This window comes from Pinus tabuliformis, chromosome 6 (assembly GCF_031772625.1).
Source record: "Pinus tabuliformis cultivar Carrire ecotype Pingquan chromosome 6, CPIR1, whole genome shotgun sequence".
Taxonomy (NCBI): domain Eukaryota; kingdom Viridiplantae; phylum Streptophyta; class Pinopsida; order Pinales; family Pinaceae; genus Pinus; species Pinus tabuliformis.
Genome location: NC_142292.1, coordinates 232933127 through 232948740, shown reverse-complemented (window position 1 = coordinate 232948740; position 15614 = coordinate 232933127). Strand labels below are relative to the sequence as shown.

Here is a 15614-nt window from a genome sequence, read left to right as displayed (position 1 = left end):
GACAAGTCCATGTGTACAAGGTGTAGCAACGACTCTTTGTAGCTTTTAAGAATTTGAAGACTTAGTTTCTTTTCTTCTACATTCACTAAAGAAAACCCACTTTCCCCTTAGTCTAGATAAATATGACCTTTAGATTTTCATTTATTTTGAATCCACTTGCGTAAAGGTATTTAGACTAGTATAGAGGCCCAAAAATATTTCTTTTCAACGCATGATTTTGTATGAATTAAATATACTCTCTGTTTTTATTAGATTTCACCTCAAATTTGGTATGTCCAAAAGCTTTTGTTAAGAATTTCTCTGGGTTTTGACTCTACCAAACTGAGCACAAACTTCATATATTAATAACAATAAAATTATTAAAAAAAAAACAGAACTTTAAAATAAAATATAGATATATATTTTAATGTGTGTTACTCATTGTAAAATATATGTTGAATTCATTCCATACCTAATATACACATTTAAATGTATATAGTATACATCCATTTTAACTCTAAATTTATCATAATACAAATTTGTTTCTCACTTTTATTTTATTTTTAATTTGATATATTTATTTATGCGGAAGACCATTAAAAGTAAGCAATTGTATGATTTTGAGCATCTATTTACATATTTACAATTTTTTTCGCAAGACTGGATCTCCCTTCAATTATTTTTCCATATTGGGATTTTCTTAATTTGAATCCTAATGGTTGGTATTGTTAAAAGAGGGTTGAGATTCAAAATTATTGGACATTTTGAGATTGAGATCATGGGTAGCGAAGTCAAGGGTGTTCGGGTTCCATCTACATGGCATAGATTTTTTGAAGCCCCCTTCACATTTTTGTTGATAATGAATCACGAGAGAATATTTGTGGATTATAAGACAATCTATAAAGAGATGACCATACTCATGGCATCTTCTCTAATGGAAAAGAATTTGTTCATAGTCAAGTACCTATTATTATACTAACTCCTAGTAGAAAAAATTAGTGGAGATTGAGAGAGGGTGGGAGATGTTTATATACACAAATCCATGTGTACAAGGTGGATCAACCCCTCTTTGTAGCTTTTAAGAATTTGAAAATTGTCATAATGAATTTCCAATGGTTTTATGGGTTTCATATTCCTAGAATTCTCTAGGAAGTGAAAGATCCACTAAAAGTACAACCCAATTGGGTTGACAAAGTATAACCTACTTTTGAAGACTTAGTTTCTTTTCTTCTACATTCACTAAAGAAAACCCTCTTTCCCCTAGTTCCAGATAAATATGACCTTTAGATTTTCATTTATTTTGAATCCACTTGCTTAAAGGTATTTAGACTGGTATAGAGACCAAAAAATATTTCTTGTCAATGCATGATTTTTTTATGAATTAAATATACTCTCTGTTTTTATTAGATTTCACCTCAAATTTTGGTATATCTAAAAACCTTTGTTAAGCATTTCTCTGGGTTGTGACTCTACCAAACTGAGCAGAAAATTCATATATTGATAATAACAAGATTATTAAAAAAAAAAACTTTAAAATAAAATATAGATATATATTTTAATGCATGTTACTCATTGTAAAAGATATGTTTAATTCATTCCATACTCAATATACACATTTAAATGTATATAGTATACATCCATTTTAACTCTAAATTTATCATAATACAAATCTGTTTCTCACTTTTATTTTATTTTTAATTATATATATATCTATTTATGCACAACACCATTAAAAGGAAGCAATTTTACGATTCTGAGCATCTATTTATATATTTACAATTCTTTTCGCAAGAGTGGATCTCCCTTCTATTCTTTTTCTATATTGGAATTTTCTTGATTTGAATCCCAGACGTTGGTATGGTTAAAAGAGGGTAGATTTTCAAAATTATTGGACATTTTTTGGGATCATGGGTAGCGAAGCTGAGGGAGTTCAGGTTCCATCTACATGGGATATATTTTTCGAAGCTCTCTTCATATTTTTGGTGATAATGAATCACAGGAGGATATTTTTGGATCATAAGACAATCTATAAAGATATGGCCATACTCATTGCATCTTCTCTAATGGAAAAGAATGTGTTCATAGTCAAGTACCTATTATTATACTAACTCCTAGTAGAAAAAAATAGTGGAGACTAAGAGATGGTGGGAGATGATTGTATACACAAATCCATGTGTACAAGGTGTATCAACCCCTCCTTGTAGCTTTTAAGAATTTGAAAATTGTTATATGGAATTTCCATTGGTTTTATGGGTTTCATATCCCTAGAATTCTCTAGGAAGTGAAAGATCCACTAAAAGTACAACCCAAATGGGTTGAACAAGGATAACCTAATTTTGAAGGCTTAGTTTCTTTTCTTCTACATTCACTAAAGAAAACCCTCTTTCCCATGAGTCTAGATAAATATGACCTTTAGATTTTCATTGATTTTGAATCCAATTGCTTAAAGGTATTTAGATGGGTGTAGAGACCCAAAAATATTTCTTGTCAATGCATGATTTTGTATGGATTAAATATACTCTCTATTTTTATTACATTTCACATCAAATTTGGTATATCTAAAAACCTTTGTTAAGCATTTCTCTGGGTTGGGACTCTACCAAACTGAGCACAAACTTCATATATTATTAATAATAAAAATATTAAAAAAAACAAAGAAACTTAAAGATAAAAGATAGATATATATTTTAATGCATGTTTCTCATTGTGAAAGATATGCTTAACTTATTCCATACTCAATATACACATTTAAATGTATATATTATACATCCGTTTTAACTCTAAATTTATCATAATACAAATTTGTTTCTCACTTATATTTTATTTTTAATTATATATATTTATTTATGCGCAAGACCTTTAAAAGGAAGTAATTTTATGATTTTGAGCATCTATTTATATATTTACAAATTTTTTCGCAAGAGTGGATCTTCCTTCTATTCTTTTTCCATATTTGAATTTTCTTGATTTGAATCCTAATAGTTGGTATTGTTAAAGGAGGGTAGAGTTTCAAAACTATTGGACATTTTGAGATTGAGATCATGAGTAGCGAAGCTGAGGGAGTTCAGGTTCCATCTAAATAGGATAGATTTTTTGAAGCCCTCTTCATATTTTTGGTGATAATGAATCACAGGAGAATACTTGTGGATCATAAGACAATCTATAAAGAGATGGCCATAATCATGGCATCTTCTCTAATGGAAAGGAATGTGTTCATAGTCAAGTACCTATTATTATACTAACTCCTAGTAGAAAAAAATAGTGGAGACTAAGGGAGGGTGGGAGATGTTGATATACACAAATCCATGTGTACAAGGTGTATCAACCCCTCTTTGTAGCTTTTAAGAATTTGAAAATTGTCATAAGGAATATCCAATGGTTTTATGGGTTTCATATTCCTAGAATTCTCTAGGAAGTGAAATATCCACTAAAAGTACGACCGAATTGGGTTGAACAAGTATAACCTACTTTTGAAGACTTAGATCTTTTTCTTTTACATTCACTAAAGAAAACCCTCTTTCCCCTGAGTCTAGATAAATATGACCTTTAGATTTTCATTTATTTTGAATCCACTTGCGTAAAGGTATTTAGACTGGTATAGAGGCCCAAAAATATTTCTTGTCAATGCATGATTTTGTATGAATTAAATATACTCTCTATTTTTATTAGATTTCACCTCAAATTTGGTATGTCCAAAAACCTTTTTTAAGGATTTCTTTGGGTTGTGACTCTACCAAACTGAGCACAAACTTCAAATATTAATAATAATAAAATTATTAAAAAAAAAAAAAACAAAACTTTAAAATAAAATATAGATATATATTTTAATGCATGTTACTCATTGTAAATTATATGTTGAATTCATTCCATACCTAATATACATACTTAAAGCCCCACGGGGGTAGGCAAGTTGGTAATCACAATGCGGTGAAGTTCGTTAGCAAGGCAGGCTCCGTACTAAAGGTCACGAGTTCAAATCCACCGGACTAGCCTGAAAGTTGTGGAGAGGGGCGGGCATAGTTTCCCAGGGGTTAGAGTGGTAGCTGTCAGAATCGACCTTGTGTAGCGTGACTTGTGAGGCTGCTCCAGTTGTTGATTCCACTGTAATAAAAAAAATAATATATAGATTTAAATGTATATAGTATACATCCATTTTAACTATAAATTTATCATAATACAGATTTCTTTCTCACTTTTATTTTATTTTTAATTTGATATATTTATTTATGCACAAGACCATTCAAAGTAAGCAATTGTATGATTCTGAGCATCTATTTACATATTTACAAATTTTTCGCAAGAGTGGATATCACTTCTATTCTTTTTCCATATTGGGATTTTCTTGATTTCAATCCTAATGGTTCGTACTGTTAAAAGAGGGTTGAGTTTCAAAATTATTGGACACTTTGAGATTGATATCATGGGTAGCGAAGCTGAGTGAGTTCCGGTTCCATATAGATGGGATAGATTTTTTGAAGCCCCCTTCATATTTTTGGTGATAATGAATCACGGGAGAATATTTGTGGATCACAAGACAATCTATACAGAGATGATCATACTCATGTCATCCTCTCTAATGGAAACAAATGTGTTCATAGTCAAGTAACTATTATTATACTAACTCCTAGTAGAAAAAATAGTGGAGATTGAGAGAGGGTGGGAGATGTTTATATACACAAATCCATGTGTACAAGGTGTATCAACCCCTCTTTGTAGCTTTTAAGAATTTGAAAATTGTCAGAATGAATCTCCAATGGTTTTATGTGTTTCATATTCCTAGAATTCTCTAGGAAGTGAAAGATCCACTAAAAGTACGACCCAATTGGGTTGAACAAGTATAACCTACTTTTGAAGACTTAGATTCTTTTCTTCTACATTCACTAAAGAAAAATCTCCTTCCCCTAAGTCGAGATAAATATGACCTTTAGATTTTCATTTATTTTGAATACACTTGCTTAAAGGTATTTAGACTGGTATAGAGACCCAAAAATATTTCTTGTTAATGCATGATTTTGTATGAATTAAATATACTCACTGTTTTTATTAGATTTCCCCTCAAATTTGGTATATCTAAAAACCTTTGTTAAGCATTTCTCTGGGTTGTGACTCTACCAAACTGAGCAAAAAATTCATATATTAATAAAAATAAAATTCTTTAAAAAAAAGAACTTAAAAATAAAATATAGATATATATTTTAATGCATGTTACTCATTGTACAAGATATGTTTAATTCATTCCATACTCAATATACACATTTAAATGTATATAGTATACATCAATTTTAACTCTAAATTTATCATAATACAAATCTGTTTCTCACTTTTATTTTATTTTTAATTATATATATTTATTTATGTGCAAGACCGTTAAAAGGAAGCAATTTTATGATTCGGAGCATCTACTTATATATTTACAAATTTTTTCATAAGAGTGGATCTCTCTTCTATTCTTTTTTCATATTGGAAGTTTCATGATTGAATCCTAATAGTTGGTATTGTTAAAGGAGGGTAGAGTTTCAAAATTATTGGACATTTTGTGATTGAGATCATGGGTGGTGAAGCTGACGGAGTTCAGGTTCCATCTACATGGGATAGACTTTTTGAAGCTCTGTTCATATTTTTGGTGATAATGAGTCACAGGAGAATATTTGTTGATCATAAGACAATCTATAAAGAGATGGTCATACTCATGGCATCTTCTCTAATGGGAAAGAATGTGTTCATAGTCAGGCACCTATTATTATGCCAACTCCTAGTAGAAAAAAATAGTGGAGATTAAGAGAGGGTGGGAGATATTTATATACAAAAATCCATGTGGACAAGGTGTATCAACACTTCTTTGTAGCTTTTAAGAATTTGAAAATTGTCATATGGTATTTCCAATGGCTTTATGGGTTTCATATTCCTAGAATTCTCTAGGAAGTGAAAGAACCACTAAAAGTATGACCCAATTGGGTTGAACAAGTATAACCTACTTTTGAAGATTTAGTTTCTTTTCTTCTACATTCACTAAAGAAAACCCTCTTTCGCCTCAATCCAGATAAATATGGCCTTTCCATTTTCATCTTTTTTTTAATCCACTTGCTTAAAGGTATTTAGATGGGTATAGGGACCCAAAAATATTTCTCGTCAATGCATGATTTTGTATGAATTAAATATACTCTCTGTTTTTATTAGATTTCATCTCAAATTCGATATATCTAAAAACCTTTGTTAATCATTTCTCTGGATTGTGACTCTACCAAACTAAGCACAAACTTCACATATTAATAATAATAAAATATTAAAATAAAAAAAATACAAAACTTAAAATTAAAATATAGATATATATTTTAATGCATATTACTCATTGTAAAAGATATGCTTAATTCATTCCATACTAAATATACACATTTAAATGTGTATAGTATACATCCATTTTAACTCTAAATTTATCATAATACAAATCTGTTTCTCACTTTTATTTTATTTTTAATTCGATATATTTATTTATGTGCAAGATCATTAAAAGGAAGCAATTGTACGATTCCGAGCATCTATTTACATATTTACAATTTTTTTGCAAGAGTGGATCTCCCTTCTATTCTTTTCCCATATTGGGATTTTCTTGATTTGAATCCTAATGGCTGGTATTGTTAAAAGAGGGTAGAGTTTCAATATTATTGGACATTTTGAGATTGAGATCATGGGTAGCGAACCCGATGGAGTTCAGGTTCCATCTACATGGGATAGATTTTTTGAAGCCCTGTTCATATTACGGGAGATAATGAATCACGAGAGAATATTTGTGGATCATAAGACAATCTATAAAGAGATGACCATACTCATGGCATCTTCTCTAATGGAAACGAATGTGTTCATAGTCAAGTACCTATTATTATACTAACTACTAGTAGAAAAAAATAGTGGAGATTGAGAGAGGGTGGGAGATGTTTATATACAGAAATCCATGTGTACAAGGTGTATCAACCCCTCTTTGTAGCTTTTAAGAATTTGAAAATAGTCATAAGGAATTTCCAATGGTTTTATGGGTTTCATATTCCTAGAATTCTCTAGGAAGTGAGCGATCCACTAAACCTACAACCCAATTGTGTTGAACAAGTATAACCTGCTTTTGAAGACTTAGTTTCTTTTCTTCTACATTCATTTAAGGAAACTCCTTCCCTTGTGTCCAGATAAATATGACCTCTAGATTTTCATTTATTTTGAATCCACTTGCTTAAAGATATTTAGATGGGTATAGAGACCCAAAAATATTTCGTGTCAATGCATGATTTTGTACGACTTAAATATACTCTTCGTTTCTATTAGATTTCACCTCAAATTTGGTATATCTAAAAACTTTTGTTAAGAATTTCTCTAGGTTGTGACTCTACCAAACTCAGCACAAACTTCATATATTAATAATAATAAAAAATAAACAAAATTTAAAAATAAAATATAGATATATATTTTAATGCATGTTACTCATTGTAAAAGATATGCTTAATTCATTCCACACTCAATATACACATTTAAATGTATACAAGATACGTCCATTTTAACTCTAAATTTATCATAATACAAATCTGTTTCTCACTTTTATTTTATTTTTAATTTGATATATTTATTTATGCTCAAGACCGTTAAAAGGAAGCAATTGTATGATTTTGAACATCTATTTACATATTTAAAAAAAAAAATCGCAAGAGTGGATCTCCCTTCTCTTCTTTTTCCATATTGGGATTTTCTTGATTTGAATCCTAATGGTTGGTATTGTTAAAAGAGGGTAGAGTTTGAAAATTATTGAACATTTTGAGATTGAGATAATGGGTAGCAAAGCCGAGATACTTCCAGTTGCATCTACATGGGATAGATTTTTTTAAGCCCTGTTCATATTTTTGGTGATAATGAATCACAGGATAATATTTGTGGATCATAATACAATCTATAAAGAGATGACCATACTCATGGCATCTTCTCTAATGGAAAAGAATGTGTTCATAGTCAAGTACCTATTATTATACTAACTCCTGTTAGAAAAAAATAGTGTAGATTGAGAGAGGGTGGGAGATGTTTATATACACAAATCCATGTGTACAAGATGTATCGACCCCTCTTTGTAGCTTTTAAGAATTTGAAAATTGTCATAAGAAATTTCTAATGGTTTTATGGGTTTCATATTCCTAGAATTCTCTAGGAAGTGAAAGATCCACTAAAAGTACGACCTAATTGGGTTGAACAAGTATAACCTACTTTTGAAGACTTAGTTTCTTTTCTTCTACATTCACTAAAGAAAACCCTCTTTCCCCTGTGTCCATATAAATATGACCTTTAGATTTTCATTTATTTTAAATCCACTTGCTTAAAGGTATTGAGATGGATATAGAGACCCAGAAATATTTCTTGTCCATGTATGATTTTGTATGAATTAAATAACTCTCTGTTTTTATTAGATTTCACCTCAAATTTGGTATATCTAAAAACCTTTGTGAAGCATTTTTCTGGGTTGTGACTCTACCAAGCTGAGGACAAACTTTATATATTGATAATAATAAAATTATTAAAATAAAAAAGAAAAACTTAAAAATAAAATATAAATATATAGTTTAATGCATGTTAGTCATTGTAAAAGATATGTTTAATTCATTCCATACACAATATACACATTTAAATGTATATATTATACATCCATTTTAACTCTAAATTTATCATAATACAAATTTTTAGAGAGAAAATTTCCGGGAGAAATCACATCAAATAATTTTATTGGTGCTAAAGTTTCAGAACCCTCCACTGTGGTTCATCATCAAGACAAAAGTAAAACATCTGATCTAACATTAGCCATATATAGGTGGAGATGCTTCAAAATATAATACAAATCTGTTTCTCACTTTTATTTTATTTTTAATTTGATATATTTATTTATGGGCAAGATCCTTAGAAATAAGCAATTGTACGATTCCAAGCATCTATACACTGACCACCCCTGAAATGGTCAATAACCAACCAAACAAAATAAGTAATCAATGGTTTTTCCTTCGCAGCATGCTTGGTGGCCTATTATAATAGTCAAGCTTTATTCGTGTAATAGGCTTTCTCAGAAAGTTTTTAAAGCGTTTCCAAGCTTGTTATAGGGACTTTTCCATTATTAGCAGCTGAAAGAGTAAACGGTTGCGCTAATTTGTATACGATTAAAATTCGAATCCTCAAATTTAATTCATAGACAGAAGCTCTTAATGTAATCGTTATTGGTTATGTGTAAATTGGTCCAGAAGAATAAGTTAGCATACCGTTTCAAGATAACTATCAAAATTTTATTTACAAACGCTACTCGTGTTCGTGTTCTTTATTCGAACATGACATTGTGTTATCTAACTTGGACTTTGAATTTTTTTTGTTTATTGGTTTATTTTTTTAAACTAATTATGTAAAAAAAAAAAATTATAATTTATTTGACAAAGCATGAAAGTCAAAGCAGGAATTATATATATAAACAATCAAGTTAGTGTTGGCAGACAAATCTTGTTCCCAGGTATCAAATTGATGCAGTAATCTTAAATATAAATGATTATTATGGTTATATTTTCTATATAAATAATTTTAATCTTTTTTAAGTATGAATATATACAAATTATATCTAATTAAATCAAATTGTGTTGTAATGAAATTTAAGATATATATTGTTTTATATTAATTATTTTTGTGTTTAATTTAATTAAGTAATCAATTTCTGATAAAACAAAATTTTCCATATTATGTATATATATTTAGTAACTAGCCATACACGTAACTATTAGACTAATCTAGGTCTACAACTCTCCCAATAAATTGGACTGCAACTAGGGGCATTTTAGCCATAGAACTCTCAGTTTCCAGAGATTTCTATGGCCCATTGAGCTGCATCTTGGAGAGTAGAATAATAAATTATATTAAAAAATGTAATCATTTTTTAGTGACAACTTCACTTTAGTATTTAGATATTTAATATAATTTTTTTTTTTTATAAGTTTATAATTAGTACTATTATTTCAATTTAATAAAGTTTAATTTTTTAATATGTTTATAATTATTATTTTTATTTTTATATTTAATATTTTTAATCTTTAATTATCAATTTTCATGTTTTTATAAAATAGTATCAAGGGAAAATCAAATCTAATAATAAATTTCTTTAATTTTTTCTAATAAAAAATATCTAAATAAATAACAAATTACATAATAATAATAATAACAACAACAACAACAACAACAAAATTTATATAAAATAATATAATATAACTAATAATATCTTATTATCAGACAATATTTTATTTATCTAATAATAATACTTTCATATATCAGAACACTAACTAAAAATATAATAATTTTATTAAAATATTTTCCTATCATGCTCTAACCATTCGAAATTCGAATAATTGTATGGCATACTTACCATTTCCTTCATTATTATTTATCTAATACTTACATATACCATGACGCTAAATAAAAATATAGTAATTTGATTGAAATGTTTTACTATCCTGCTTGAGTAATTCAAATAATTTTGTCACATGCTTACAACTTCCTTCCTTATGGTTGTTTTAATATAGTTAATATTGAATCATTTTATTTAAATTATCTTAAATATTATTATTCGGTAATATAATTTATGAAATAAATATTTATTTTAAGTATTTATTTAATATCAGTTTTTTGGATTAATCACATTGTTAAGATTTGGTCAACTTTTCGAACCAACTAATGTGGTTCATCCTTGAGACAAGGTAAGAAATCAATAAATCTGAGGGAATAAATAGCAAGGATGCATCGTTGCCCAGAGTTTGCATCATAGAAATACCATCGGTTCATCATTAGCCATCCTCCATTTTTATGTGATTAGTTTTCTTTCTTCCATTCTTAGTCTTTTTATTTTATTGATACTAAATTAAAATTATTATCATAGAAATTAATATATCCAATTATATTAAAATAATGTGTTTAATATTATTGTTAATCTCTATAATAATATTATACCATCGGTACATTATTGATAGGATTTAATATTACAGGCCCCCTATAAGATTATAATAATAATTAATAATATTAAATTATTAATAAATTAAATATTGTTCCAATCAATAAAAGAAAGGGTCAGACCGTAACATATTACACTATTTAAACTAACTATTTATACCGTAACATATTACACTTTTAAACTAACTATTTATAGATAACATTTCTATTAAAAATTTAACTTATGATTCATAAATAATATTACTTCATAATAGCTAGTTTCTATTACTATAAGTCAAATCCTAACAAACTATATTATTAATTATCTCTAGACAATAGTACTACAATAGTTAATATTAATTAGCTCTAAAAAATAATATTTAATTCTAGTATTCCATTTATAATACGGAAATTTAATATTTATTTATTACACAACAACGAATTTTATAACTAAATTTAATTTTATCATTTTAAAATATCAAAACTAAATATTTATTTATTACATAACAAGTTCCCTAATGGTTATTTTCCAACTGCAAACTCTGGGCAGTGATGCATCCTTGCTTTTTATTCCTTCAGATCTATTGATTTCTCATCTTGTCCTAAGGATGAACCACATTAGTTGGTTCCAAACGTCGACCAAATCCTAATGATGTGATTAATCCGAAAGACTAATATCAACGTTATATATCACAAAAGTCTTAGATCTAATATTTATTTAATTTTTTTTATAAATATTTACCAATATATTATATTATTTAATAATATGACTAAATGTTATATAAGTTTTGTTATATAAATAATTTGGAAAAAAATAATGTTTGATAAAAAGATTATAAATATTATATTTCTTTCCATTAAATTTAATTCTTTCATAGTATATTGAATTCATAACAAATATATAATAACTCCAAAAACTATAACCATAACATTTGTGTTCTTTATATAAAATACATTATAAAAAGTTATCTGAGAACAAAAAAAGTATACATCTTTTTATTAATATATATATTTTTTATATAAAAGACATTATAAAAAAACATTTAAGAATATAAAAATCTATATATATTTCTAAATAATTAACATATACTTTTTAATTAAAATGAAAATGATCTCTTAAATACGATCAAAAAATTACGTCCCAAAAGTGGGGTCTATCTCTACCTTCCCATCTTTGAGCCATTACTTTGTGTTTTTAATATATTTTAATGCGTTAAGATATGTAAATTTTTGGTTTTTAAGTATCTTAGAATCGAAATTAATATCAACCATCGAATTGAATCATAGTATAACAGGTTAAAGAATTGCATCTATCAACATATGCCACGTGGAGTAGGCTCCTCTACGTGCTTGTCACTAATTACCATCCAGTGGACATATTGTTCGAAGTACGTAAGAGTATCCCATGATACTCGCAGTGGCAGTAAAATATATTAGTTTAGAGTAATTATAGTAATTATTAATTATTAGTTATAATTTTGTTAATGTATTGAGCAGTATATGCTATTTTTGGATTTAATTAAATATAAAATGTAATAAACATATTCTTTAAATTTAATCAAATATAAAATTTAATGAATAATATATATTGCTCAGTGCATTAAGGATGTTATAACTTCACTTTATCATTAAGTATAAATAAAAAAAACTTGTAAAAATGAATATCACTAATGAGGAACACACTAAAAAACACCTTAGGAGTTCATGTACATATAGTCCAGTGACTTCACTAAACCTGGCAATCCTTTTGAGATTATAATTAGACTTTGCCGCATGGTTGAATCAAATACACAAATTTGTTCTCTCATTGAGTTAATGCAGAAGAGACCACGATCTGATAAGTAATTTTTCGTTAAAGATTTTCAATCGAGTGATTTGAGTACAGACTCGCACAGGAGATCACAAGAATTAAATAAATGCAATGTGGATGAAAGAAGCTGCTACCACAACTGCGTAACAACACTATCCTTTGATTTCGCATCATAAATCTGGCTGGAGTCTTGATGGTTTTGGTGAAGGGAGAAATTACGAACACTTATAGCCGCTTCAGAGGTTTCACCTTGAACATAACTGCAATTCATACTCTCCATACACAAGTCCATGCCTGTTCTTGCTATGCTTGAAGATTCCAACTTTGAGATCTAGGCACAATATATTAATGCAATACGATTAAAACAAGTTATAGGCAACTAAATACAAAAACACAGTGCTCGGTTTTCCATATAGCTCAGTGATCACTAATTGATTAAGGGAATTCTCAGTACCGTCTTGTGTAATTTCATATTCTCTTCATACAACAAACGTTCCTGCTTCACAGTGGCACCAAAGCATGAGATTTAACAGCTTGAAAAAATTACGTGATAATGTAGTGATTAAAAGAGGACAGGCCCACACTACATAAAGATGGAAAAATAAGAATGGTACTGTAATTTTAATGTTTGGACAAGGGATAGATTAGTACATACCTTTCGGTTATGCTCTTCAAGTTCATCAATCAAAATTTTATGCTGAAATTACAAATACAGAGTGACTGATATGTTTAATGTGGAATAAAAATTTCAAACCATTTCCATTATATTGCTTAGTGCTATGGGATTAAAAAAAAAAAATGTTGAAATAACAAATACAAAGTGGCTGATAAGTTTAATGTGAAATAAAAATTTCAATACATTTCGATGATATTGCTTAGTGTTTAAAAAAAAGGGTTGAATATGTGTTGTAGATAAGCAAGGCTTTGACAACCTTTTTTTCTCGTACACGATGAAGGCTCATGTCTAACAGTTGCTCTAAATGATGGAGGTCTTTCAGGCTCAATGTCGACAGATCTGTTCCCATTAACTGTCTGCTTCAAAGATAACAATAATCAAATGAAAACTTGTCGTTATACAGAATTCGCCAATATCTCAATAATCAAATGAAAACTGGTCATTATATAGAATTCACCAATTTATCAGTAATATTTTAAATACAGACTTAAAATACTAAAAAAACTTAAGCGTCTTTATGTTGATTTTAGATTTAAGGAATCTTTTGAAATCTAATAGTAAAAAAAAACTGAACATCTTTATATTAATAAAGAATATTTTGGAATCCCATAATCAAAACAGCCATCAAATTCGGAAATATTTTCATAATCTACCATCCCAAAAAAATAAAAAACAAAATAACATTTAGAAGAGCCAAAGCATACACTTTACGGATCAAAATATACCAATCAGAATTATATGATCCCTCTATTCTAAACTAGAAGCAAATATGGTTGGGTGGGAGGAAGTGTTTGAATGTTACAAATCAGATAATGTAAATATGGTTGGGTGGGAGGAAGTGTTTGAATGTTACAAATCAGATAATGTAAAAGAGCTAGATTAATTTAAGTAAATATTTGATAGTTTATCTATACTAAACCGACAGCATTTTTATCCATACATAATGGTGTCTACTTTCAATATATTTATTCTCAATCCATATAGCTGAGCATCTGATATTCTAAGGAAGAAGGTTCAATAGAAGGTTCCTAAATCAGGAACAGCTCGAGGGGAGATTCAGGGGAGATAACCCCCATGCCCTTAAAAAATATATAGACCTCGCCTTAAGGGTCCGACGATACCCTTTTGAAAACAAAATACCAGAGACAGTCACAAAGTATGCAACAGCATAACCCTCCTAGAACCTAACCTCTCCGGCTATCACAGCCCTTTAAGAATCAAGCTAAGTAAGAAGAAATGCTCGATGGATTTTTCCATATGATAATTCCACGCCCAAAAAGAGGAGCTGAGACTAGATTTGACGCTCTTCCCAAATCTTGTGCTCCATTAAAACTACCTTTCCACCTAAAAGGAAACAATAGAGTTAAAAACTTGTGCATGAAGGCAATTTACAATCAAAAAGAGGGAAAACAGAGACTCTATTTAACTATCCTTACCCAGAAATGGAATTGTGGGTAGAAACCCTCCTCCCTTCAGAACGCGGGCACGGGAAAATCATTTTGCGCCTGCCCGGCAAAAGAACCAGAGCTGAGTGAAGACTTGTATGGAGTCTCATGCATAACAACAAACCATTCCGCAAAAAGATTCAAGACTGTTGACCTACCATAGCTCGGAACGAAACCCTCCTCTAAGCAGTTGAAAACCCTCGCTGGAACGATAAAAATGGACAAGCGACATCCAATGCCAGAGGCATAGATATATGAAACTCCTCTCCGTCGTTCGATCATCTCGAAGACCGAGAACCCTCGATGAGGAGCTCCCTCCAAAGATAACAGCAAGGTAGTACCATAGGCTAACACACAACAAGAGTAAATACACCACACCTCGGCTGAATGCCACAACTACAACATTAACACCACAGGTATTCAAGAATGTTGGAGTGATAAATATCGCAGCTGAGTCACCAGTGGCAGTATATGACTACGGGTAATCTTGGGATATGATATTCTGGAATAATCACAAAGTCATCAAATTAAAATTAATATGATCTTTCGTAATCATGTTGGGACAAAGACAAGCCATTATGTCGTAATTTATATATAATAATATGTTCGACTATAGAATATGACAGAAATGTAAAGGTAACAGTATAGTTTTGTTTTATATTACATTTCGATTATATATATATATATATTATGTGTAATAACCTTTCAAATTTACAGTTGTAAATATTGC

General features: G+C 29.1%; 1 protein-coding gene and 1 long non-coding RNA gene across 2 annotated transcripts in view; both read right to left on the bottom strand.

Annotated features, from left to right (window-relative positions):
- Positions 1-12660: 12660 nt before the first annotated feature.
- Positions 12661-15614, bottom strand: part of LOC149258267 (MADS-box transcription factor 23-like) — a 208239-nt gene continuing 205285 nt past the window's right edge. Inside the window, exons 4-7 of the mRNA XM_089371127.1 lie at positions 13696-13795; positions 13419-13460; positions 13218-13259; positions 12661-13094 (exon numbers count right to left, since the gene is read on the bottom strand). Coding sequence (XP_089227253.1) covers positions 12894-13094; positions 13218-13259; positions 13419-13460; positions 13696-13795 — 385 coding nt within the window. The 3' untranslated portion in view covers positions 12661-12893. The remainder of the gene's footprint in view (positions 13095-13217; positions 13260-13418; positions 13461-13695; positions 13796-15614) is intronic.
- LOC149258268 (uncharacterized) lies at positions 13805-15370 on the bottom strand. Its single transcript, XR_016246021.1, has 3 exons — positions 15043-15370; positions 14876-14944; positions 13805-14783 (listed from the first exon to the last, which is right to left on the bottom strand). It is a non-coding gene; the product is annotated as an uncharacterized LOC149258268 (long non-coding RNA).